General features: G+C 48.4%; 1 protein-coding gene across 2 annotated transcripts in view; it reads left to right on the top strand.

Moving 5' to 3' along the window:
* The window catches only part of SCN10A (sodium voltage-gated channel alpha subunit 10), a gene marked incomplete at both ends in the record, with an annotated part of 82,065 nt that overhangs the window by 37,513 nt on the left and 19,978 nt on the right, over positions 1–24,574 (top strand). The window contains 5 exons of one of the 2 annotated variants that reach the window (XM_080934460.1): positions 4,943–5,181; positions 7,437–7,610; positions 17,540–17,899; positions 19,850–20,302; positions 22,410–22,547. In XM_080934460.1, the coding sequence (XP_080790586.1) occupies positions 4,943–5,181; positions 7,437–7,610; positions 17,540–17,899; positions 19,850–20,302; positions 22,410–22,547 (1,364 nt within the window). Of the gene's footprint in view, positions 1–4,942; positions 5,182–7,436; positions 7,611–17,539; positions 17,900–19,849; positions 20,303–22,406; positions 22,548–24,574 lie in introns of both variants that reach the window. The other variant, XM_080934459.1, reaches the window with a different exon arrangement.

The raw sequence follows: 24,574 nt of genomic DNA, 5'->3' as shown, positions 1-24,574 counted from the left end.
GTTGTTTGGACACTTGAGAGGGTGGAATTTAAGTGGGCAGGGGCTGGCAGGGAGAGCAGGAGAAAATCAAGTGAGAGCTGGGGTGCTACACTCTCGGGGCAGGGGTGGCGGCAGAGATGATAGAAAACGGAGGCTTGCACAGGTCTCTGGGAGTCATGAGAGTCAGGACTGCATGACACACATGTGGTTCTGGAACAAGCAACCGGAGGGGCGTTGGCGCAGTGACCAACGTGGGCTTCGTAGGGAGGAGTAGAGGGCCTCAGGAAAGACATGAGAAGGTGCACAGGTTCTGGGACCTGTTGGATGTGAAGTACCCTGGGGACATGCAGGTAGTGGTGTCTGGTAGGTGCCAGCTTACTGATAGTGGTTCTGGAATCATCTGAGGAGAGGGACCCACAGCTACAGTTTCCATATCACACTAAAGACACGGTTGTTCTGAAAAGATGCAAGGAGATGAGGCGACACTGAGGAGAATTAAGGCAGAGTCTCCGGAAACCATGTGACATGGTTGCTCAGAAGAGATGGCACCATTGGAGACAGAAAAAAAAAATGTAGAAATCAGAGTGGACCGGAAGTGGAGAAGAGACAAGGGTCCAAACTGCTTCAGGGAGAATAGAGAGTTCAGCAGATGCGAAGCTATGGAGATGTCAAGTGATGTGTGCTGGGGCTTTAGTCATGTGGAAGTTGTTGATCCACACAGGATCTACACAGGATCTACACAGGATCTACACAGGATCTACACAGGATCATCAAAGCAGACAGGGAGGTAGCTCAGTAGGGTAAGTACCTGCCTTTCAAGCACGAGTACCTGACTTCAAATTTCCAGCACCCATGTAAAACAAATCAATCAATCAATCAATCAATCAATCAATCAAACAAACAAACTAGGCCAGCTGCATGTGCATGCAACCCAGCATTGGGACCAGAAATAGAGGTCTCACAGGAGTTCACAGTTGGTCTAGACATAGTGAACTGAATGTCCAATCAAAGGCCCTGTCGCAAGGCAATGAGCTGGAGAGGAGACCACACAAGGTTTTGCTTTACCCTCTGCAATTGAGTGCATGAGCACACTCACCTGCACTTCCATACGTGTGCATCAGATACACAACAGGACACATACACACAAACACACCAAAACCAAGCTGGATGATACCTGAAAAATGAAAGTGATCCTTTGCCCTACACACACACACACACACACACACACACACACACACACACACACACCCCAGGATCATCACAGCTGAACAATACCATACATGACAAATAAGAGAAAGTGAGAAGACAGACACGCTGCAGTTCGCCTTGTCCGGGACGATGCCTGTGAGTAGAGAGGGAAAAGAAGCAGGACAGCAGGAGCCAAAGGACGCGTTGTGGCTTTTGAGCATGAGGATTTGTGAGCATATCGGCCTGGGGTGATCTCAGCAAGGGAACAGCGGAAAGGGTATAGAAGGACATTAAAGTTGAGTCTGGAAGTGACAGGAGAGGGTGACCAAGTGGAGACCGAGGTTGGTATCTCAAGGGAGGAGGACTTTCCTCCTAAAAGGAGGAAGGGTGTTTCCAAAGACTGCTGGGAAGGAAGCGTGGCCACATTCAGGGGTAGCAAGAGTGTGATTGCTCTCATTTCTTAGTCAATCAAGATCGGCCATGTTAGCTAAAGAGCTGAGGTGGCTCTGTTAATAAAGTGCCCGCTCTGCCAACACGAGGATCTGAATTCAGATGCCCAGAGCCCTGTAAAAGCTGGTCTCAGCCCTACGTGTCCATGACCTCAGTACTAGGGGTGGAGACAGTCACATCCCTAAGTGACCTCTAAGTCACATCTTAGAGGTAAGATCCGGTTCATGGGGAGACCCAATCTTAAAAACAAAACAGTGAATGAGGAAGGCACTAATATTGGCCTCTGGCTTCTGCAAACACACATGAGCGTGTGTGCACTCACAGAAACACATGCACAGGCACACATGAGCACACACATGTACACACACACAACCACAACACACATGCACAAACAGAGCTGACCCCTTGCCTGTTGTACCTCACAAACAGGCTGCTTCCTATAGAATGGTGTCTGTAAATGTTGTCACCCAGCTTTGCCTCTCAAGCTTCCTTTCGGTGCCAAAACAGGTCCAGAAAAGTCCACTTTTGTGCCAAACAGGGATGATTAATTTCACTCCCAGAACACGCCAACTTCTGCACAAAACTATGCTCTGCCAGTTTTGACATCTGTAGTTTGGAAAAACTCACAGTAGGTTATTAGCACAACATGGCCATGGAAATAAATAGTCTGGTCTGTTGAAGGGAAACGTGTACATGAGAATAGATGGAGATATAATGAAAACACCATTTCAACTGCAGAGGGAAACCAGATCAATCCATCTACACTGTTGATATAAACAACCAAAGACTGGGGGCAGGGGGATACCAATGCATTGCTCCTCAGCCAGGGGAAACTGCAAATGTACTAAAAGTTGACGTGAAAAATATCCAGGCTACAAAGAAAGAAGAAAATATGGGTAGGTGTTTTATTAAAACCTTACCTCGAAAGAGGTTTCCTATGCAAAATGCGTGCATAAGAAAACATGGGGGAAATGCTCACGTCAGCTGGTGTGTCTCTCTCCAGGATGTATGGCACACAGTAGAATTTGTAGACAAGCCCGAAGCTATGAAATCACCCTCCATAGGGATGGCCCCAATTACACATCCAAGCGGAAGTGTAGTGGAGGATGCTGCAGGGATGGGCCCGGGCCTCCAGGGAGAGATCAGAAGCTGGACATATAATTCAGGAGTGATCTACATGGAAGTGGTTTTGTAGGGCCATGGGGTTCAATAAGGTTACCTAGGGAGAAGATGAATAGCTGAAGCCAAGGGTGCTTGCCCTCACCAGCAAACACCTCAAGCCAGGGAGGAAACATGAGACAAAAACTGAGAAACATCAGCTGTGTGAGGAGAGAGCAACTAAGGTATCACCCTAGTCTGGCTCATGAATGTGCTGCCAGAGGCAGGGCAGGCCTCTGCTGGCATTTGGGAGGCAGGGGTAAGAGCCAGATACCAAGGTCTCCAGAGAAAAGAGAGAGAAAAAGTGGAGACTATGTTTAAGAAACATCCAAGGAAGTTTGCTTTTGAAGAGGCAAAGGGTGAGCGAGAACACATGGTCCAGAGAGGCTGCTTCTAAAACTGAGATACAGTTAGAGCGTGCTGACACACTGACATGGGGTGATGGGGGGTGTGGAGAAGGGGGGGCTGTATAGGTCATAAGGGAGGGGCTTCTAGTTATGTCAGGGGTGCAGCTCTGATCTGTAGACATGGAAGCAGATGATCGAGAGGGCATGAAGAACCACTGGTAGGAAGACCCAGCAGTAGGAAGAGGAGGAGGAGAAGGAAGAGGAGAGAGGAGGAAAAAGAGGAGAAGGAAGGGAGGAGGAAGAGGAAGAGGAGAAGGAAGAAGAGGAAGAAGAGGAGGAGAAGAAAGAGGAGGAGGAGAAGGAGGAGGAGGAGAGGAGGAAAAGAAGGAGAAGAGAGGAGAAGGAGGAGGAGGAGGAAGAGGAGGAGGAGAAAAAGGAGGAGGAGGAGGAAGGAAGGAGGAGGAGGAGGAGAAGGAGGAGGAGAGAAGGAGGGAGGAGGAGGAGGAGGAGAAGGAGAAGGAGAAGAAGAAGGAGGAGGAGGAGGAGGAAGAGGAGGAGGAGGAGGAGGAGAGGAGGAAAAAGGAGCTGCTCATAAATGGTTCTGAATTCTGAGGGGATAGAGGACACTTGTGGGCATAGATAGGAGTCAGAGGCTGTGGGGGAGGGGAGGAGTGAACTCCAGAACTAATTGGATGAAGAAATGGTATCTGGTTTTCAAGGGGACCAAGTGCCTCTGCAGAGTTTCTGGGCAGGGATTGTCAGAGGCTCAGGGATGGCTTTGGTAAAGCCAGGAGTGTATGTTGTCCATCCACATTCAGCTGGCCAGGTTTACTCACAGGGTGCTTTGCCAGGCATGTGGGGGAAGGGAAAGGTGGGTAAGAGACTTGAGCGCATCTGCAAAGAAGTCAGCAGAGGGGTGGGTGCAAACTCTGGGTGGGTTGAGAGGTAAGGACGTCATATGAGCGATGGGTAGTGGAAAATAAGGGGGATGAGTCAGGCTGCAGCAATAGCTCAGCCAGAGCTTGCCTTGCAAGTGTGGGGCCTGAGTTCGATCCTCAGACACCACATGGTGAAAAGCCAGGAGAGGCAGTGCACACTTAGAAGTCCTGGGTGAACAAGGCAGAGATTCCCAGGACTTGTTGGCAGGACAGCCTAAGCTGCTTAGTGAGTTCCAGGCTAGCAAAGATTTTCATCTCCCAAGCATGGTAAAGCATGTCTTTAATTCAAGAACTCAGGAGGCAGGGACCAGAGGGGCAGGGGCCAGAGGGGCAGGGGGTGAGGGGGCAGAGGCAGATCTCTGTGAATATGAAGCCAACTTGTCCTACATAGTGAGTTTCTGGCCAGCCAGGACTGAATCAAGAAAGGAAGGAAGGAAAGAAGGAAGGAAGGAAGAAAGGAAGGAAGGAATGAAGGAAAGAAGAAAAGGAAGAAATAAGAAAAGAAAGAAGTAAGGAAAGAAATAAAGAAGGAAAGAAAGAAAAAGAAAGAAAGAAAGAGGGAGGGAGGGAGGAAGACAGGATAGAAGGAGAGGCCAAGGAATGACAACTGAACTGGTCTGGTTTCTACACCTAAGTACATAAACATGCATGCATATGAACAGGTACATACGTGCACAGAGACAGTCTGAAGGACTGGGTGGATGGGTGGTTGCGGTGACAGGACCAGAGTCCTATTGCTCCACAACAGGAAGTGGAGGCATGAAGCTGGAGGCTGAAGGGAGCCTTGAAGGTATTGGTATGAGAGAGCCTAGATCATGACCATAGACTGTGGGTCCCAGACGACACGTGAGTGACAGCTGTCCTTGACTCCCCGCCATGCAGAACTTGAGGAGTCTAAGCTGAAGTGCCCACCCTGCTTGATCAGCTTAGCTCAGAAGTATCTGATCTGGGAGTGCTGCCCCACGTGGAAGAAGTTCAAGATGGCGCTCTTTGAGCTGGTGACCGACCCCTTCGCAGAGCTCACCATTACCCTGTGCATTGTGGTGAACACCCTTTTCATGGCCATGGAACACTACCCCATGACCGACGCCTTCGATGCCATGCTCCAGGCCGGCAACATTGTGAGTGATCCCGTGGGGACGTTGGGTGCATGGCTCCACGCTTTCACTGGGCGGCGGGCTGGTGCGTCCCTGAGAGCCGAGTGGCAGAGCAGCAGTGTGGAAATGTGGAGCCTGAACTCAGGAGGTTAAAGATGGAGGAGCCAGGCTAAGCTGGAGGGAGATACTCTAATGTCACTTCCCCATCAAAGACAATCTGTAGAGGGGGTGCATGTGCATTTGTTTGTGTGTGTGTGATGCTTTCATGTGTGTATACACATGTTTGTGTTTATGGGTGTGCATGCTTGCAAGTGTGTACATATGTTTGTGCTTATGTGTGTGCATGTATGTGAGTATGTGTGGGTGTGCAATATGCATTTGTGTTCATACATGTCTGCATGGTGTGTGAAGACCAAGTAACAACCTCATACGTATGCCATTCCTCAGGATTTACCCAATTTTGTTGGTGTTGGTTTTATGTATTTATATATTCTTTAAGAATTTCATGCAGTATATTTTCGCCATGTTCTTTCCCATCCTCCGTCCTTCAAACCCCATTGTTGTGGAGACAAGAGTCTCACTGAACCTGGGTCTCATCCATTCAGGGATCCTCCTGCCTCCGCCCTTCTAGCACTGATATTCCAAGTGTGTTCCACTAGGCCAGGCTTTTGACAGGGATTGGGGGAATTAAACCCAGGTCCTCCTGCCTCTGTGGTAGCACTTGGCCAGTTGAGCCATTTTCCCGGTCCCTGGATATAGTTTTCAGTGTGGTCATTAGAGAGCAGAGGACAGAGCAGGGAACAGAAGGCATGCACACATGCATGTGTGCACACACACACATACACACAACAAACCCGTCTAGAAAGCTGACCTGCCCTGTATGATGTTGCTTGGGCAAGCCCAGAACACTCTCTCCCATTCTACTGTGTCACAGAGAGGCCAGCACCTCTTTCTAGGCTCTTGAGTGGCTTCAATAAAAAGCCTGGGAGGACCAAGTCCTGACCTCAGTCATTTTGCTTTCTCTCTCCCTTGGCTCCTTCCCTTGCTGGCTTTTATTGCCTGATGCTTAACTACCTTTAAGGTCAAAGTTCCGTTCTGGGTAAGACAACTGAAGACCTTCAATGAGAAAGGGACTCTTGGACCATAGGTCACTGATCTTGGTTACTGCTATTTATTCATGGCTTACTGCCTACTGAGAACTGCCCAAATATTTTACTCCCATTATACCCATTACGTAGATGAGGAAACGGAGGCATGAAAAGGGTGTATTGCTTATTCAAGCTTATGTAAGCTAGGACGTGGCAGAACTGTGATTTTTACATTAGTCTTGCCACACATTTTAGCTGCCGAACAGGACTGACTCTTGCTGACATAATTATATATATAGTAAAGTTCCTCCTAATGGATAAACCACTTACTCTGCGGTCACCACCACTAGAATGGAAGGACAGAGGGGAGGGGGTGACTCAGCAGGCAAAGCATTTACTATACCCAAGGACTGGAGGGAGTTCAGACCCATCACCTGAGGAAGTGTGAGCAGGTAGGTGTTGCCTCACCTATGATTCCAACACTCGGGTTGACATAGGAGATCTCTAGAGCAAGCTGGCTTGGGAGGGCAGCCAAACAGGTGAGCTCTGAGTTCACGTGAGAGACCCTGTCGCAAAGTGTAAGGTTAGGGTGGTAGAGGAAGACATTCCATGTCAACCTCTGACCTCTACATAGACTGAAGCACATACATGCACATATACAGTGCACACACACACATATACAAACACACATATACACACATGAGAGAGAAGAAGAAGAAGAAGAAGAAGAAGAAGAAGAAGAAGAAGAAGAAGAAGAAGAAGAAGAAGAAGAAGAAATGGAAACCTGAGTTCTAGTGTGTCTTCTCTGAATGTCAGTGGCTCAGAAATTCCCATTTGCGGTCCTCAAGAACAAACAAAAGTATCTACAATTTTCCTTCTCCTCCTCTTCATCCTCCTCCTCCTCTTCCTCTCCCTCTTCCTCCTCTTCCTCTTCGTCCTCCTTCTTCTCTTTCTCTTCCTCCTCCTCTTCTTTAATGTTGTTTTGAGACAGGATTTTGTTGTATAGCCAAGCCTAGTTTCAACCCTGACATCCTCCTGCCTCAGGAGGCTCTCAGGCTAGGGTAACAAGCATGTGTCACCATACCCAGAATGCTTTGCCATCATGTAAACAAGATTCTTTTCTTGCTGCCCTTGTCTTCACTGTCCCTGGGCAGAGACCTCACAGCAGTGAACATTTGTTCCCGCCCCCAGGTCTTCACCGTGTTCTTCACGATGGAGATGGCCTTCAAGATCATCGCCTTTGACCCCTACTACTACTTCCAGAAGAAGTGGAACATCTTCGACTGTGTCATTGTCACCGTGAGCCTGCTGGAGCTGACCGCATCCAAGAAGGGCAGCCTGTCTGTGCTCCGCACCTTCCGCTTGGTAACGTCTTCTCTTGGCCACCTGGGAAGCTGACCCCAGGGAACAGACACTGTGTCTTTGGGGATTCTGTCAGCCAGTTCAGCCCAACCCTTCTATTCTTGTGGGAGAGAGACGGGTCATGGTTTTAAAGAGCCTAGAAATTCAGTTTGGCAATTTCAGCTTTTCACTGATGCAAAGTAGGGTGGACCCTCTCTTTGTGCCTCAGTCTTCTTGTTTGTACCAAAAAGGGACTTTGGAACAGCGTCCCAGTCTCTTACCAAATAACAGGCCCAGCAAAGAAGTCCCAACAGCCGACATTTTCTGAAGATGTGGCTTAGCTGTAGCGTCACACTCCTGATATAATAAGAATCATTTCAGGCTCCCAACCTTGAGAGACTATTGCTTTTAAAGTCCCCAGGGTGAGAAAAACAGAGACATGCCCTCATTAAACAATGAACCCAGTGCTTCCCAGATGTCAGGACAGCAAGCTAGTGTCTGACCTGGAATTCAAATCCATGTTGCCTGACTGCTGAGTCTCAGCTCTGTCCCCTCTTCAAAAGGGCCTTCTCTTGTTTCTTGGTTGCCCAATTCAGAGCCCAATACCGCGCCCAAAAAAGCCTGCCTCCTCTTAGCCTCTGAACAGGCGCTTCTCCAAACTCAGCTCCGGGGCGCCCTCTACTGGAGACATTCCTCCAATCAATCACTGGTCTCCATGTCTGCCCTCCACTCAACACAACTGCTTCTGTCAGCCAAACCTCTAAGAGTCCCAGGAGAGTCTGAGGTCACTGATGTCCTCAAGGCACAAAGCCATTTGGAGAATTTTTGGAGTTTCACTGGCTCCTAGAAGCAAGCAAGAGACGAGCTTGAAGAACTGGGGTGGCCACCCCCAGAATATGTCATAATGTAACAGAAATGAATGAAACTTGGCATTTTGTTTTGTTTTAAACAACCAGAGCTGGTGGACACTCTGTCTTTTGGAGACTCTACTGGGTCTTCCCTTTTCTTGTGATAGGGACACAGGGGTGGGTTCCCTACCCACCTAGCTTCCGATTGTAACACTCACAATTCCCTAACGTTTGCCCCCAATCTCGAATACGGGCTCCCTTCCACGTTCTCTACAGCCTGGTGAGATTCCATGCTCTGTCAGCATCTTGACTTTGTCAACAAAAGCCCAGCCCCTTCCCTCTGCCCTGCGGTCAGAGCGGGCCCTGAACTATGTGCTTTCCTGGGTGAAAATACACAGCCGAGATGATCAATTGTGTGGTTTCAGTGAACAGAGTTTAGTCTTCAAAACTGCTTTAAATTTCAGAGAAGTCTAGCACATCGTAGTGCAGAGTTACCTCCCTGTAAGCACCCCCCAAACCAACACAGTCCCTACTCTCATGACTACCGTCGACTGGCAAGGGCCATTTGTCACAGATAGCTCCCCAGTGGAGTCCTCTTGTTCTGGGAATAAAACTTGAAGTTCTTATGGTGGTTGTGAGGCTCCAGCAAGCCCCGCCTCCTTTCTCCCAGCAATTTTTTCCTAGCCACAGGCCTGGCCACCCCTTTGCCTCAGACCCTTGTTCCCTGGCTCTTCACCTGGTTCAGCTGGTCCTGGACCTTCTGGGCTGACTCATCCTTTCTCCACAGAGGGGCCTCCCACACTCCGGTACCTGAACCCAGATTTGCTCTTCAAACCAACCTGCTCTTCTGAGGTTATAATTCCATATCCGGACAGTCCATAGGGCCAAACCCAGGGCCTTCCTTCCTGCCACCCTACCCGCCATATATAAGAAGAGACTCGGTAAAAATGTATGGCTTGGTTGGGGACAGGAAGAAGAGAATTTTTAAAAGATAGAAGATTCCATGCAGTTCTTTCTGCCCTTCCCCAAATGCTCTTAGCCATCCTGACACGATCTGAGGTAGGCTCCATCACGCGCCAGTCTATTATGCTGGTACCACACCGTCTCAATTACTGCGGCTTAGAACATGTCTGCGTCTACAAACCCAGTCGCCTGCTGTGGTGGTCTGTCTTCTTCGCCAGTTTGACTGGATTTAGAATCACCAAGTAGATACACTTCTGAGTGTGTTTGTGAGGGTGCTTCAGGGAGGTTTAGCCAGGAAGGGAGCACTTGTCCTGCCTGTGAGTGACAGGTAGAGGCGGAGCAGACAGAAAAGGAAGCTGTGCCCCTCCCCCCAGCTCTCTACCCCCTTCCCTGTCCCCCACGGCTGAGGACTCTGACATCACTGCCACTGTACCTTCCCAGCATAATGGACCGTGTTCCCTAAACTCTCTTAAGACCCTTTCTGTTAGTATTTGACGGCAGCCATGAGTCCACCCACCTGGTTTTACTCTAAGAATATCCTGGCCCCTGTACCTTTCGTTACAGCTGGAGAAACCGCTATGCCCACAGCAACACGGACACAAACTCTTGAGTCTTCTCTTTATTCAGACTGCAATAATCCAGTTGATTTAGGAAGGGATATGAGCTCTATGTTACATAATCCTCTGACCTACAGAGACAGCACCATCTCTGCCTAGCTCAGTCCCTCGAGCTTTATAATTTTTCCATCCCTTCCTCCTCACAGATCTTACATACTTTGGGATAGTCTTTGCTAATTTTAGCCAGCGTTCTGATATTCAATAGTTTTGTACCCAGAAGTCCCTTTCTTAATTTTGATGATTCATCCACGGAGTCTTTTAGATTTTTTAAAATGTGATCATATCGTGTGCAAACAATACATTTTGTTTTTCTTCTCTGACCGCCACACCACTTGGTTCTAACTGTGTGACCACACTGGCTGGGACATGTAGTACCCTACTAAAAAGAAGTCTTCATAACAGACAGCCTCGTTTTCTTGGCTGCTAAGAGATACTTTCAACATTTCAACAAGTCTGACATTTTTGCAGGTTTTTCTTTCATGAAAACCTTATCACAAATAGGTCTTTAATTTTACCAGACTATTGTTCTGCATGTAAGATAATCACATTAATAATTAGCAATGATGCATTGCATGTTTCCAAATGACACAAGGAAGAATTCTAAGCGTCGTCACCAGGAAGAAATGATGCATGTGGAAGACAGCATGCATGCCGATTACCCTAATTCCATCTTTACACAGATGGACACAAACAGAAACACTACCTCCTGTCCTATATGTCAATAAAAAAAAACCAAAACATTAGATTTATTCTACCTCTTAAAGAAAAGGAAAATCCCATTAAGATAACCATATAGGGACTGAAGAAACAGATCAATGGTTAAAAACATATGGTGCTGTTGCAGAGGACCCAAGTTCGATTCTCAGCACCTCCATTAGGTGGCTCACAACTGCCACAGAGGATCCTACATCCTCTTCTGGCCTCCTGACAACTGCACCCACATGCTCAAATGCACACACAGACACACACACACACCACACAGAGAGAGACACACACTCACTTATTCACTTATTAAAAAACAAAATTGAGTTCCGATTGCTGAACCTTTACATTCACAGAGTGGACCCAGATTGTTTGTGATGCATTTTCAAGAAAACTAATAAGTTAAATAAGTTTAAATAAGCAGATAGGGTCAATTTACTAATAATCTGTAAGATTTTTTACATCTATTTTGATGAGTTGGCCTGTAGGTTTTAAAAATTTATATAATCCTTCCCAGGTTTTAGTATCATGTCTATGCAAAAGTTGAGAAATACTCCTTTTTTATTTTATTATTTTATGCAGAATCTGGTGTGGTTTTGGAATCATTTGCTCCTTGGGAGTGTGGTAGAACTTGTAGGGAGGCCATCTGTGGGGCCAGGACTTTCTTTAGTGATGATCTTTCCCAGTGTTCTGAAACGAGTTGGACTTCTCAAGCTGGCTTTTTGTGAATTGTTTTGCCGTGGGTAATCTAGATGTTGAGCATTACTGACGTGGAGTCGTGGCTGCCTTCTTCTCTTTGGTTAAGGATCTGTGTCAGTTGCGTCTGTGGGGGTGGGGCTTTCCTTATTTCCATCAGTTTTGTCAAGAGCTGTTTTGTCAAGAGCTGATTTGCTTCTTCAAAGAAGCAGCTTGCAGCTCGCTGGTCCTCGTCACATCATTGATGTTTTCCGATTTCAATTAATCGCACGTCTTATCTTAATTACATTTGCCGATTATTTCTGTTCTTCCCTAGCTTTTTAACATACAGTTTTTGGTCTGTTTTTCTTATATAATTCACGAAGATTCCAGTTTTCTTCTAATAGCCGCTTTAATCTGTCATATTTTCCTTGTTTGATTCTAAAGGTTTTCTAACTTCACCTTTGAGTCATCCTTGGACTCCGGGGTTAATTAGGAGCACGGTCCTTCATCTCATAACGTGTGTGATTTCTAGTTTGCGTCACTGTGTTCGATCCCCATTGTACTGAACTCAAGCAATATCCGCTATAGACGTTAAGGCTTGTAGGTTTCATCCATCACTTCTCCTTGGCTCAGTATATCAGAAATGCCCCCATACACTTACCTGCGACGTGTCTGCCGCATTCGTGGGTTGCAGCGCTGCCTCCGTGCTGTGGGGAGAGGGACTTTCTGACACACTGCATTTTACATCCTGGCTTACTGTTGTTTACTGCTTATTACGGGAATTACCGAGAAAGCAGTGCTTAAAAATACCTTCGCTGTGATTATGGCATAGCTGTGGCTCTCCTGGTGCTGGCCTGAGTCTGCATTATCAAGGGCACGCACGTTTTAAGTTGTATACTGGCCTGGTGAAGCCAAACTTTTATTATTAAAAATAACCTTCTTTATGTTTGAGAAATGTGTGTACCTTCCTTTAAGAAAAAAAAAAAAAAAAAAGGTCTATTTTTCTTTGCACTCGTTAAAGAAACTGCTTTCTTCTGGTTTAGAGTTTGCACAGTACATCTGTACCCGCGGTTCTACCAGCAGTCTCCTGCAAACCACATACGGTCAAATCCGGGTCCATACGCAGCTGACAATTCGATCTTGTGCTTTAGCCAAGGCACCTGGTCGACCCATTTCAGTGTAAATACAGATATATTCGGACATCAATCATTCATTCATCTAGTGCTTGCCTTTTTAGCTTTTCTCTCTCCTCCCTTCCCTTTCCCCTACCTGTCTTTGAGTTATCTCTCCTACTTACCAATTTAGAAACTAAACATTCCGCTTTCATTCTTTGAGTGGTTAATTTAGAAATTATAACATCAAGAGTTAACTTAGTCAAGACCAGAAGTGGGCAAAGCTGTGTACTTTCTCCCTGGACAACATTATATAACAATTATCTATTTCTGATTTAACAATCATACTGGGCGTTTTAATTGTATATCTTTTTATTTTAATTGGAGGATATACTCAGTGATGGGGTTCTTTTATAGCATGTGCAAGGACCTGGAATCTACCCTAAGCTCCTTAAGAAAAAAAAAAAACATACCAATAAGTAGAGAACTGGAAACCTGTAACTGGATCCTGAGAAGCTCTGTTTCTCACCAATGGCACAGTCTGCACAAGCCTCATGCTGTGGCTGGGCTTCTGCAGAAGAGACCTTGCAGCCTTCAGAGTGCGCCTCCCACTTATGGGAGACTAGGCAGCAGGGCTGAGTCTGGAAGCTCACGGTCTTTTCCATGGCCCCTGGTTTACGACACCGTATCATTCCTTTACACACGTTACTGGCTGTGTGTCTGGCTGGCTGTGCGTCCGTAAGGGCACACCCTCGTAGCTCATTCTCCATCCTGATTCTTGGTTCTTCCCTTTCCTGCCCCAGGCTTTCCTTCCTCAAGAGTGAGAATGCTGAGTCATCACTAGTGTGGCCTTGACTTTTGTGCTTTTTCCTTAGAAAACAAAACTCACTTTCAGTTCTCAGAGACAGGATCTCATTGCCTCGGGTTGGTTATTAGGAGCAGAGGGCTTTCCCATATCCTCAAGGAGCCAGACCTCTGGATTCCGTTCCCTTCCGTTTCTTATAAACTGGTGAGCTCTTTCCAAACCACGTGCCTCTCTCGTAGAATGCGTGACAAACACAGTGAATGACAAACTGGGAAACTCATATACGAGATGTTTCCTTTTGGTTTGGTTTTTTCAGACAGCGTCTTGTGTAGAGCAGGTCTCCAGCTTGTTCTATGGTTGAAAATGACTCAGAACTTCTGACACTCCTTCCTGCACCTCCCAAGGGTCATGGGTACACTCCATCACACCTGACTCAAGAAATACTGGGGATCTAGCCTAGTGTTTTGAGCATTCTAAGCAAGTACTCTACCCACTGGCCTTCATCCTCAACCTCCTACCTCTAAGGCTTTACACGCCCTTCTCTCAGGGCTGACTTCACATCGCCCTTGACATTACTGCAAGCAGTGTGCTTCCCAACGAGTAACAGGGAAAACACTTCCCGGGCCTTTTCTATCAGTTTTCTCGTTCTCGGTATGGCCGCCAGATCCAGTGGCACACGCTCTGTGCTTTCGATGGACCAATTTTTACATCATTCAGAATAAACACCATTGGTTTCAGCAGCACCCCGTAGTCAGTGACGGGGCGTAGCGTGCTCGATACTGCTTGTGGAGTTTGCTCCAAGGGGTGGTGCAGGTTCAGGGGCTGTCCCAGCCCATCCTGTGTGTGGCTTCTGTGGTGGCGATGGAAGAGAGAGTGCAGAGGGAATTGTACCTAGGCTAGGAAGTATTAAACATTAAACTGCTTCCATTTCCAGCCCACCCTTGGGGTCCAGCAGCACAACCCCAAGTGCCAGCCAGGGACACTGGAAACTGCCCTCTTTTGCACCCGAAGGAAGACAATTGAATCTTCTCATTGATTTAGTGTTTGGATGAACTGCTCACTTTATCTCTGCATTATCAGCAGACTTAAGATTTTTATTATCCAATATTCTCTGTAATATTTGGTGGGAAACAGGCTTGAGAGAAACAGTGAGTGTTTATTTATTCATCTAGAACCTGACTAGAAGCCTCCCCCTTAACTTCCTTTCTGCTCCCCCTCTTGTTATTCTCCATCTCTCTCTCTCTCTCTCTCTCTCTCTCTCTCTATATATATATATATATATATATATATATATATGTATATATATATATATATATATATATTTCTTCTTGCTCTCTCTTCATTACTCTCTCTTTCCCCTATTGTCTTCTCTCTTCTTTTCCTCTCTCTCTCCCTCCCCACCCCTCTGGGTCTCATGTAGCTGGTCTGATCTTAAACTTACTATTTATCCAAGGAAGCCCTTGAACTTGCGTATTTACACGCCCCAGTGTTGGGATCACAGGCACCCACCCTGTTCTATGTAGTGCTGGGGATGTACCCGACACTCCATGTGTGCTAAGCAAGCACCGTCCTTCTGTAAAGAGGAGGCTTTCTTTCTAGAACAGAGCGAGAAGCAGGTCTGATCTCTGTGGGGAGGTCACCATGTGATGATGAAACAGGTCTCATGGTTGTGAAAAATACCAGAAGAGAGGAAAAGGAGAGAGAGGAGGGTAAAGAGAGGGCTATGAAGGGAGAGCAAGGAGAAATAACAAAATAGAGAGAAATGTGGAGGATGAAGAGAGGTGGAGACAGAAGGAGTTTAAGAGAGCTTGGCTTCTAGTCAGTTCTAGCTGAGTAAATACCCAGCCTCTCTCAAGCCTCTTTCCCTCCAAGTGAAGTGTTTATATTAATTCTGAGATTGATTAATTAAAGAGGTGGCATATTAGCAACAGATGAATATTCAACACCTACCAAAAATAATTGTTTGTAAATGATTGTATGAGTCTGTGAAGAGCGTCTTCAGTCGTAATGCTAAGCTAGACAAAAGCTAGACAAAGACTGCAGATGACAATTCGCTGAGGGACAAAGGTGTCGGCTGTGGGGAGTGCGGGGCACTGCTGGCCTTCTCTGCTTGCTCAGGCATCAGCAGGAGCCAGCAGGCTGTGGCTCTTCAGCCCCCAGAGTGGACAGACTCCCTAATGTGTGCTGACTGACTGGCTGACATAATGTGTGCTAACTGGCTGGTGGGAAGGCCCCGGTTGTTGTTTATTTTGTCTTTTATAAAGACAAAAGTAATAGAATATGGCTCCATTCATGTGCTAGATTGAGGAGTACATGCCGCTTGCTTCTAACCTTACAGGATATTAATGACAGCAATCACCAGTCTCGCTGAGGAGATAGATAGGTAGGTAGGTAGGTAGATAGATAGATAGATAGATAGATAGATAGATAGATAGATAGATAGATAGATAGATAGATAGAAAAATAGATAAAAATAGATTGATTATAGATAAATGATTGATAAACCGATACATAGATATAGAGGCATGCATATGTGTGTGTGTGTGTGTGTGTGTGTGTGTGTGCGTGCGCGCTCACTGTGTGTTCATGTGGGGGCAATTGTGCACATATGTGTGCTTGTGAAGGCAGAGGTCAGAGGTCAACATCACGTCTTTCTGTCCATGGCTGTGTGCTCCATATGGGGCAACTATACACATGTGTGTGCTCATGAAGGCAGAGGTCAGAGGCCAACATCACGTGTCTTCCTCCATCATTCTCCACAACTTCTGCTTTTTGTCCCTTTCATTGAAAATACATTTTCCCCCTCACATAGTATATCCCGATTAGTTTCCCCTCTCGGCTCCTCCCAGTTCCTTCCCACCTTCCCTTCCATCCAGACCCCTTTCTGTCTCTCCCTAGAAAACAAACAGACTTCTAAAGGATAATAATAAAACATAAGAAAATAAAATATAAGAATATAAAACAAAACTACCACGTAGCAGTTGGACAAGACAAACAGAAGAGCCCAAGAGATGGCACAAAAATCAGAGACCCCCTTATTCACACTCTCGGGGATCCCATTAAAAACTCTAACCTGGGACCAAGGTATACACACAGGATCTGGTGCAGACCCACGCAGGCCCTGTGCGAGCCGCCTCAGTCTCTGTGAGTTCATCTGAGCCCTGTTTTCTTGGTGCCCTCCATCCCTTCTGGCTCCTACACTTTCTGCCTCCTCTTGCACAGGCTTCCCCGAGCCCTGAAGGGAGGGATTTGATAGAGGCTCCAAGGTCTGTCTCTCTGCACGTTGTCTGTCTGTGGGTCTCTGTGTCTGTCCCCATCTGCTGTAGGAGGAAGCTTCCCTGATGGTGGCTGAGCAAGGGATTGATCTGGGAGTGTGTCAGATCCACATTGCTGTTTGATCTAGCTGAACCTGGAGTTCACCGATTCAGCTAGGCTGGCTGCTCAGCAAACCCCAAGGAACCCTCCTGCTTTTGTCTCACCACTGTACCCAGTTTTTATATGGGTGTTGGAGATTAAACCTAGTCCTTATGCTTCTAGGGCAAGCATTCACCATCTAAGCCATGACCCCATCACCTTAGCTCAGTCACAATTAGTTCCACAAGAGAAGAGACCCACCGCCTTTTTCCACATACCCCACGGACCAGTTAGGTTCCATGCCAGGCGTGACTGGACTTCAGTAAGGTAAGGGAGTTGTTCGGTCGGCCCCAGTGTGCATGCTGGATCCATGAAATCATACTTGGTGCTTCATAGTGGTAACAACAGATGCTAGCAAGTGTCCCAAAAGACAAAATGCCCTAAAACAACGACCAAACAAACACTGACAATGTGGCCCATGCAGTGGACTGGCCCTAAGCAGAGGAAGGAGTCCCTCCTCAGGTCAAGAGTGAGTCTGTTCCTATTGTGAGTCCCACTTACAGATAAACACATCAGAGGGCAGCCCTGTGCCCAGGAGAGAGCCAGTCTATGGCTATGAAGCAGATGACAGGCTGGCCTTCCTAGTGTGAGGCCCCTGGATCTGCCAGTTGGTGGAGTACATTCAACTTAGGGACCACTGGAAGGTGGCCATAGCTCTGAGTGATTTATAAAAAGAAATGTCCTTGAAAACAGCCTCTTGCGAGCCCCCCCCCCTTGTGCCCCCCAAAACGTCTTGGTGCTTATCCTACAAGCTTGGCTTAGGGGATCTGGAGAAGACCTACCAGGACCCGAGACAGTGTCTCTCTCCGCACAGCTGCGTGTCTTCAAACTGGCCAAGTCCTGGCCCACCCTGAACATACTCATCAAGATCATTGGCAATTCCGTGGGGGCCCTGGGCAACCTGACCTTCATCCTGGCCATCATCGTCTTCATCTTTGCCCTGGTTGGAAAGCAGCTTCTCTCGGAGGACTACGGGTGTCGCCGGGATGGCATCTCTGTATGGAACGGCGAGAGGCTCCGCTGGCACATGTGTGACTTCTTCCACTCCTTCCTCGTTGTCTTCCGGATCCTCTGTGGAGAGTGGATTGAGAACATGTGGGTCTGCATGGAGGTCAGCCAGAAATCCATCTGCCTCATCCTCTTCTTGACTGTGATGGTGCTGGGCAACCTGGTGGTGAGTAGTGACCCTCAGAGGCAGATCGCAGGCCGGGTAGGCAGCCCAGTCGGTGCCTGGAGCGTGTAAGCTCAGTCCTCCCCCACAAACATGTTTAAAAGGTCAGGCACGCTGGCGCCCTCTCGTAGCCCCAGTGCTGGAAAGGCAAAGGCTGATGGGTCCCTGAGACCTGCCGACCGGCCAGCCTCATCCATTTGCTCCGAGCAAAACCGAGCTGGATCGCTTCTGAGGAATGCAGGCAGAGGTGGTGCTCAGGCACATGCAGATATACACTCACACACACAGACACACACTCACACACACAGGCACACACTCACATATACAGGTACACACTTACACATGCAGTCACACACACACTCATACACACAGACACACACTCACACACACAGACACACACACATGCAGACACACACTCACACATACAGGCACACACTCACTCACACAGACACACACTCACACATGCAGACACACACTTACACATGCAGTCACATACACACTCATACACACAGACACACACTCACACATGCAGACACACACTCACACATACAGATACACACTCACACATGCAGTCAGTCACACACACACACATACAGACATACATACAGGCTCACACTCACACATACAGAAGCACACATACAGGCACACACTCATGTATACAGGCACACATTCACACATACAGATGCCCACATACAGACTCACATACAGTCTTGAATGGTCCGAGTGCCTTCAAGCTTATCAAAGCCATGTGACCGCACACTGGGAACTGTGCAGTTTCCGTGCACACTGGCTTGCTGGGAGGTTTCTGGCCTGGTCTGGATGGTATCAGATGCTCACACTCTTTCAGTTTGCTCCCAGGTTCTGGAGAAGAAGAAATCAGACGCACACCCCTCCCCACCCCAGCTAAGCCCCACCTCCACCCCCTTTACCTGGGGGTGTCTGTGCCTCCCTGTGCTAACCTTCCCTTTACCTGGGGGTGTCTGTGCCTCCCTGTGCTAACCTTCCCTTTACCTGGGGGTGTCTGTGCCTCCCTGTGCTAACCTTCCCTTTACCTGGGGGTGTCTGTGCCTCCCTGTGCTAACCTTCCCTTTACCTGGGGGTGTCTGTGCCTCCCTGTGCTAACCTTCCCTTTACCTGGGGGTGTCTGTGCCTCCCTATGCTAACCTTCCCTTTACCTGGGGGTGTCTGTGCCTCCCTGTGCTAACCTTCCCTTTACCTGGGGGTGTCTGTGCCTCCCTATGCTAACCTTCCCAGAGCCGCTTTCTTATGCGAAAGCAACAGAGGACTCCAGAAGTCAATCAGTTTGTATCTGTAGTGAAGATGGAGGAAGCTCGGCTGACAGGATCAGAACAGAGTCCCCACTTGTCTCTCCTGCCTTGGTTCCTGGGGCACAAATGCCTTCTGCTGATCCTTAATAGTAGACCCTCAAGCCCGCTGTTCCTTCAAATGTTCTTTTGCTGCCAGGATGACCCCCCACTGCGAGGGGAGAGGTATGTGCTTAGAAGCCTTAGGGTTAGGATTAGGGTCCATGTGGGCAAGGTACCCAAGACAACCCCAAAGCTCTCTCCAGCCGTGCCCAGGGTGTACATCCTGTCAAGACTCTGGTCTTTCAGGTAGGCAGGGACAGCCCAGGCAACAGTAGACCAAAGAGATCAGGACTATTCCTGTGAAGATGCTGGAGAACCTCTGTGCTGGTCCATATTGGTTGTCAACGTGGTGGCATTTAGGATCACCTAGGACACACACCTCAGGCGTGCCTGTGTGGACATTTCCAGAGAGGTTTAACCGAGGAGGGAAGAGCCCCCTGAACGTGGGTGACACCTTCCCACACGCTAGGGCCCTGCACTGAATGAAAAGGAGGAAGGCCAGCAGAGTGTCCCTCTCTTTCTCTCTGTCACTCCAGCTGCTCATGCAAAGTGGTAGACATGTCTTCCCTTCCGTGCCTTCTCTCAGGTGCTCAACCTTTTCATCGCGTTGCTGCTGAACTCCTTCAGTGCAGACAATCTCACCGCCCCGGAGGATGACGGGGAAGTGAACAACTTGCAGTTAGCACTGGCCAGGATTCAGGTCTTTGGCCATCGGGTCGGTCGGGCCGTTGCCAGTTATGTGCGCAGCCACTGCCGGCTCCGCTGGCCCAAGGTGGAGCCCCAGCTGGGGGTGAAACTCCCACTGGCCAGCTCAAAAGCCAAGAACCATATTGCTACTGACGCCGTCAACACTGCGGTGGGGAACCTGGCAAAGCCAGCTCTCGGTGGCCCCACGGAGAACCACGGGGACTTCATCACCGATCCTAACGTGTGGGTCTCTGTGCCCATTGCTGAGGGGGAGTCTGACCTCGATGAGCTTGGGGAAGATATGGAGCAGGCTTCTCAGAGCTCCTGGCAGGAAGAGAACCCCAAAGGACAGGTAAGAAGTCTCTTCAGAAGACAGGTGGCGACAGGATGGGGGAGGGGCTGCTGGGCAGAGAGTGGCTCTAGGCAGGAGAATTTGTTTTGTTTTGTTTCTGTTGGATATTCTCTGTACTTACATTTCAAATTTTATCCCCTTCCCCCCCACACACTCTCATTCCCCTCCCCCTCCACTTGCTTCCATGAAGGTGCTCCCTCTCCCAATCACCCTCTCCACCTCAGCGTCTTGGTATTTCCCTACGCTGGGAAATACACACCTTCACTGGACCAAAGGCCTTTCCTCCCATTGATGCCAAACACCATCCTCTGCTACATATGCAACTGGAGCCACGGGTCTCTCCATGTGTGCTCAGTGGTTGGTGTTTTAGTCCCTGGGAGCTCTGGGAGGTTTGGTTGATTGATAATGTTGTTCTTCCCATGAAGTTGCAAACCATTTCAGCTCCCTTTCTCTAGGTCCTGCATTGGGGTCCCTGTGTTCAGTCCAATGGTTAGCTGCAGGCATGCTCAGCTGTATCTGTATGACTCTGGCAGAGCCTCTGAGGAGGCATCCATATCTGGCTCCTGCCAGTAAGCACTTCTCAGCATCAGCAGTAGAGCTTGGGTTTGGTGGCTGCATATGGGGTGGGTCCCCAGGTGAGGCAGCCTCTGACTGATCTTTTCTCCAATCATCTGTTACTTTCCTCATCGATATGACTGCATACCTGAGAGAAGTAACTTAAGGGGGGGCTCACTTGGTTCACGGTTTGCACGTCTGTCAAGCAAGGACAACATAGACACACGGGGCCCAGTCAGAGAGCAGAGATGAATTCTGGGCTCAGCTCGCTCTCTCCTCAGTATTAAGTACAGGACACAGAGGTGTGTTTCCATGAGGATTCTACATATGACCAAGTAGACTTGCCACCAGAGAGGCGGTGTCAGAGCTGTGAGCTCCTGGCAAGCCAGGCTTAGGAAAAGCCAGCGGAAAGAAGCTGAATCCATGCCCAGCATTGGAGGGTAGCTACCTACTTCAGGAAAGCCTGAGGAGTCAGCATCCTGAAGCGGCAAACGGGGACGGACGGGGACAGCCAGCAAGCCGCAGGCCACTCCAAGGCACTTGCCCTTAAGGTCTCCTTCACACAGGTGTCACTGCTGCCACAGCCCAGGCGCTTACGTGAACCGCCAAGGGCTTGTCTCCAGTACCAGGAGGGCATCAGAAAGCAGGCTCACCTCATCTCTGCCAGAACAGGAAATGTCCTTCTCATTCTCCAACACCTTCCCCCCACCCCCAGACAAGAGGCCTCAGAAGGAAATGACATTCCCTTCAGAACCAAAGAACTGAAGGCACCCTGAAGCCTTCTGATAATGAGTCTTTTTCAACACCTTGCTTGGGTTCTTAGTGTTTTAAGCTGGTACATCAGCCCTCACAAACCTTGGTGACTCTGAGCATCCATTGTGTTCAGCAGAGGATACAGGGATCCAGAACAGTCCCTAGGGACACTCAAGGCTGCTGGTCAGGCCATAAAGCCATGCCTTGTACCCACAGCTCTCCCACCTGCCACCCTCCCTAAGCTGTCATTTGTATGCCAACAGCTGCTACTATCAACTAGCATTCTCTAGATTCCTTTGTCTGAGTGACAGCTGAGGCCAGAGTGTCACCTCCTGGGAGTAAAGAACATGAACTCTCTGATAGCTGTCTGCAACTCAGGGGCATATTCGGTTACTTCGAGGTCCTTTAGTCCAGAACCAGTATGACTTCTGCCAAGGTTCTGATGGCCGTGGCTACTACCATCTATGGTGCCAGATCTCCTGCAGTGTATTATATAAGCACTAATATCGGAAGAACAACATGAAGTAAGTTTCACCTTCCTGATTTTGCAGACAGAATGAAAAAGGAGCAGAGAGATTAGAAAGATTTCCTAAGGTCACATACCTGCAAATAGAGCCAGGAGCTGTATACAGACCAAGACCCCCATGCTTAATTCACACATATGTACATTGTATGCATGTAAGGTACATGTGTGAAGACCTTAGCTCTGGAGGCCTGTCACGTGCAAAGGCTCTTTCAATTCGGGAGTGATCAACTAAAATGGACTCAGTTACCCAAGTGGGCCCTCTTTCATCAGCAGGAGCAGCTGCCCCAAGTCCAAAAGTGTGAAAACCACCTGGCAGCCAGAAGCCCAGCCTCCGGGACGTCCTCTGAGGACCTGGCTCCATACCTTGGTGAGAGATGGAAGAGGGAGGATAGCCCTCAGGTCCCTGCTGAGGTAGGTATGTGAGCTTCCTAGAGAGGTCTAACATCTGGACGGACCCCGTCAGGAGTGTTGGTGCTGTAGGAGAGGGCAGACTGCACAAGGCTGTGCCCAACTGCAGGACCATCTCCCAACCTCTGGTGAATCACACCAGGCTATGCTGCTCCACTCAATCCTAGCTAGTTGTAAGGATGGGAAAAGAGTGTGGGTACCGCAGGCTGTAGGACCTGGGCCAGCTCCTGCTCTGGAAGCCTTTATGTCTTCATCTATAGGACTGCATACAGTGCCTATATAGCACTGTGTGTAGAGCCTATATAGAACATGTGAAGTGCCTAGATAGGACGGTGTGGGGTGCCTATATAGAATGTGTGCAGCACCTATGTAGAATGTGTGCAGTACCTATATAGAATGTGTGCAGCACCTATGTAGAATGTGTGCAGTACCTATGTAGAATGTGTGCAGTGCCTATACAGAATGTATGCAGTGCCTATACAGAATGTATGAAGTGCCTATGTAGAATGTGTGCAGTGCCTATGTAGAATGTGTGCAGTACCTATGTGGAATGTGTGCAGTACCTATATAGAATGTGTGCAGCACCTATGTAGAATGTGTGCAGCACCTATGTGGAATGTGTACAGTGCCTATACAGAATGTGTGCAGTACCTATATAGAATGTGTGCAGTGCCTATACAGAATGTGTGCAGTACCTATGTAGAACGTATGCAGTGCCTATACAGAATGTATGCAGCACCTATGTAGAACATATGCAGTGCCTATACAGAATGTGTGCAGTACCTATATAGAATGTGTGCAGCACCTATGTAGAATGTGTGCAGCACCTATGTAGAATGTGTGCAGTGCCTATACAGAATGTGTGCAGTACCTATATAGAATGTGTGCAGCACCTATGTAGAATGTGTGCAGTGCCTATTTGGTAAGGTTATTTGGAAGCCTAGATGAGAAACTGCTCGTCAAATGTTCAGTTCCTGTCTGAAATGGAGTAAGTGCCCAGAAAATGACAGCCAAGAAAAAGAGGACAAAGACAGTGAACAAAGAGAGTCAGGTAATCTTTCAGAGACAACAGTACGAGTCGGGGGTGTTCCCTAGGCGGGGGAGTCTTCCCGGGGATGCCCCCCTCTGTCTTTTGTCCACAGCATTCTCTCTAGCCAAAAGCAGCCTGGGGTGGAGGGAGGCTGTCTCCAGGTGCACAGCAGAACTGACAGCCTCACAAAACCCGAGCAGGGAGAGCACTCAGCTGCAGGATGCTGGGGGATGTAAAAATAGACCGTGGTGTCACTTACAAACCCTGGGGGAGAGTCTCTCTGCAAAGAGATGCCTATTAAGTCAGCATCTAGGGGCAAGAAAGATGGTTCAGTCGGTAAAGTGCTGGTGGGTGTGCACAGGGACCTGACTTTGTACCCCCAGCACCCAAGTCAAAAGCTGGGCTTAGTAGTGCACCCCTATCATCCCAGTGCTGTGGGGAGAGGGGCAGAGACACGGGGATCCTTGGTGCTCGGTGGCCAGTCTAGCCAAGTCTTCCATGTTCCATGTTCCAAGTCCGACCTCCACATTCAGTGGGAGACCCTGCCTTTTGTGGAGATCGACTAAGGAAGACGTCTAACTCTAACCTCAGGTATTCACCCACACATGCATGTGAGTGAACGTGCACCCTCACACAGTCACTCTCACACATGACACACACGCAATGTGCACACGTGTGCACAGGTATTTAGGGTGGTTTTTGTTGTTGTTGTTGTTTTGGGGGGGATTTTTTTTGGGGTGGGTTGCCACCACTATAAGAAACTCAGGACATTAACTTGACACCTCGGCCCCTGGGTGACAGCCACTGGACTTGGCCAAGATAAGACGAACACAGTTCACCCACACACACAGGACTTATCGAACCCTTCAGTGTGAGGAATGTCAGCTCCTGGCTTTGAGCCCAGGCGAGGCTGACCACAGCAAACTAAGATAACAGAACGGACTGAGACGAAAATTGGGTGGGGGTTGTGACATTCCGCCTGTGGTCCTGTTGTTCGATG

This window comes from Micromys minutus (assembly GCF_963924665.1).
Source record: "Micromys minutus genome assembly, chromosome: 21".
NCBI lineage: Eukaryota > Metazoa > Chordata > Mammalia > Rodentia > Muridae > Micromys > Micromys minutus.
The sequence above is the reverse complement of the archived record's forward strand: the minus strand, read 5'-3'. Positions and strand labels throughout refer to the sequence as shown.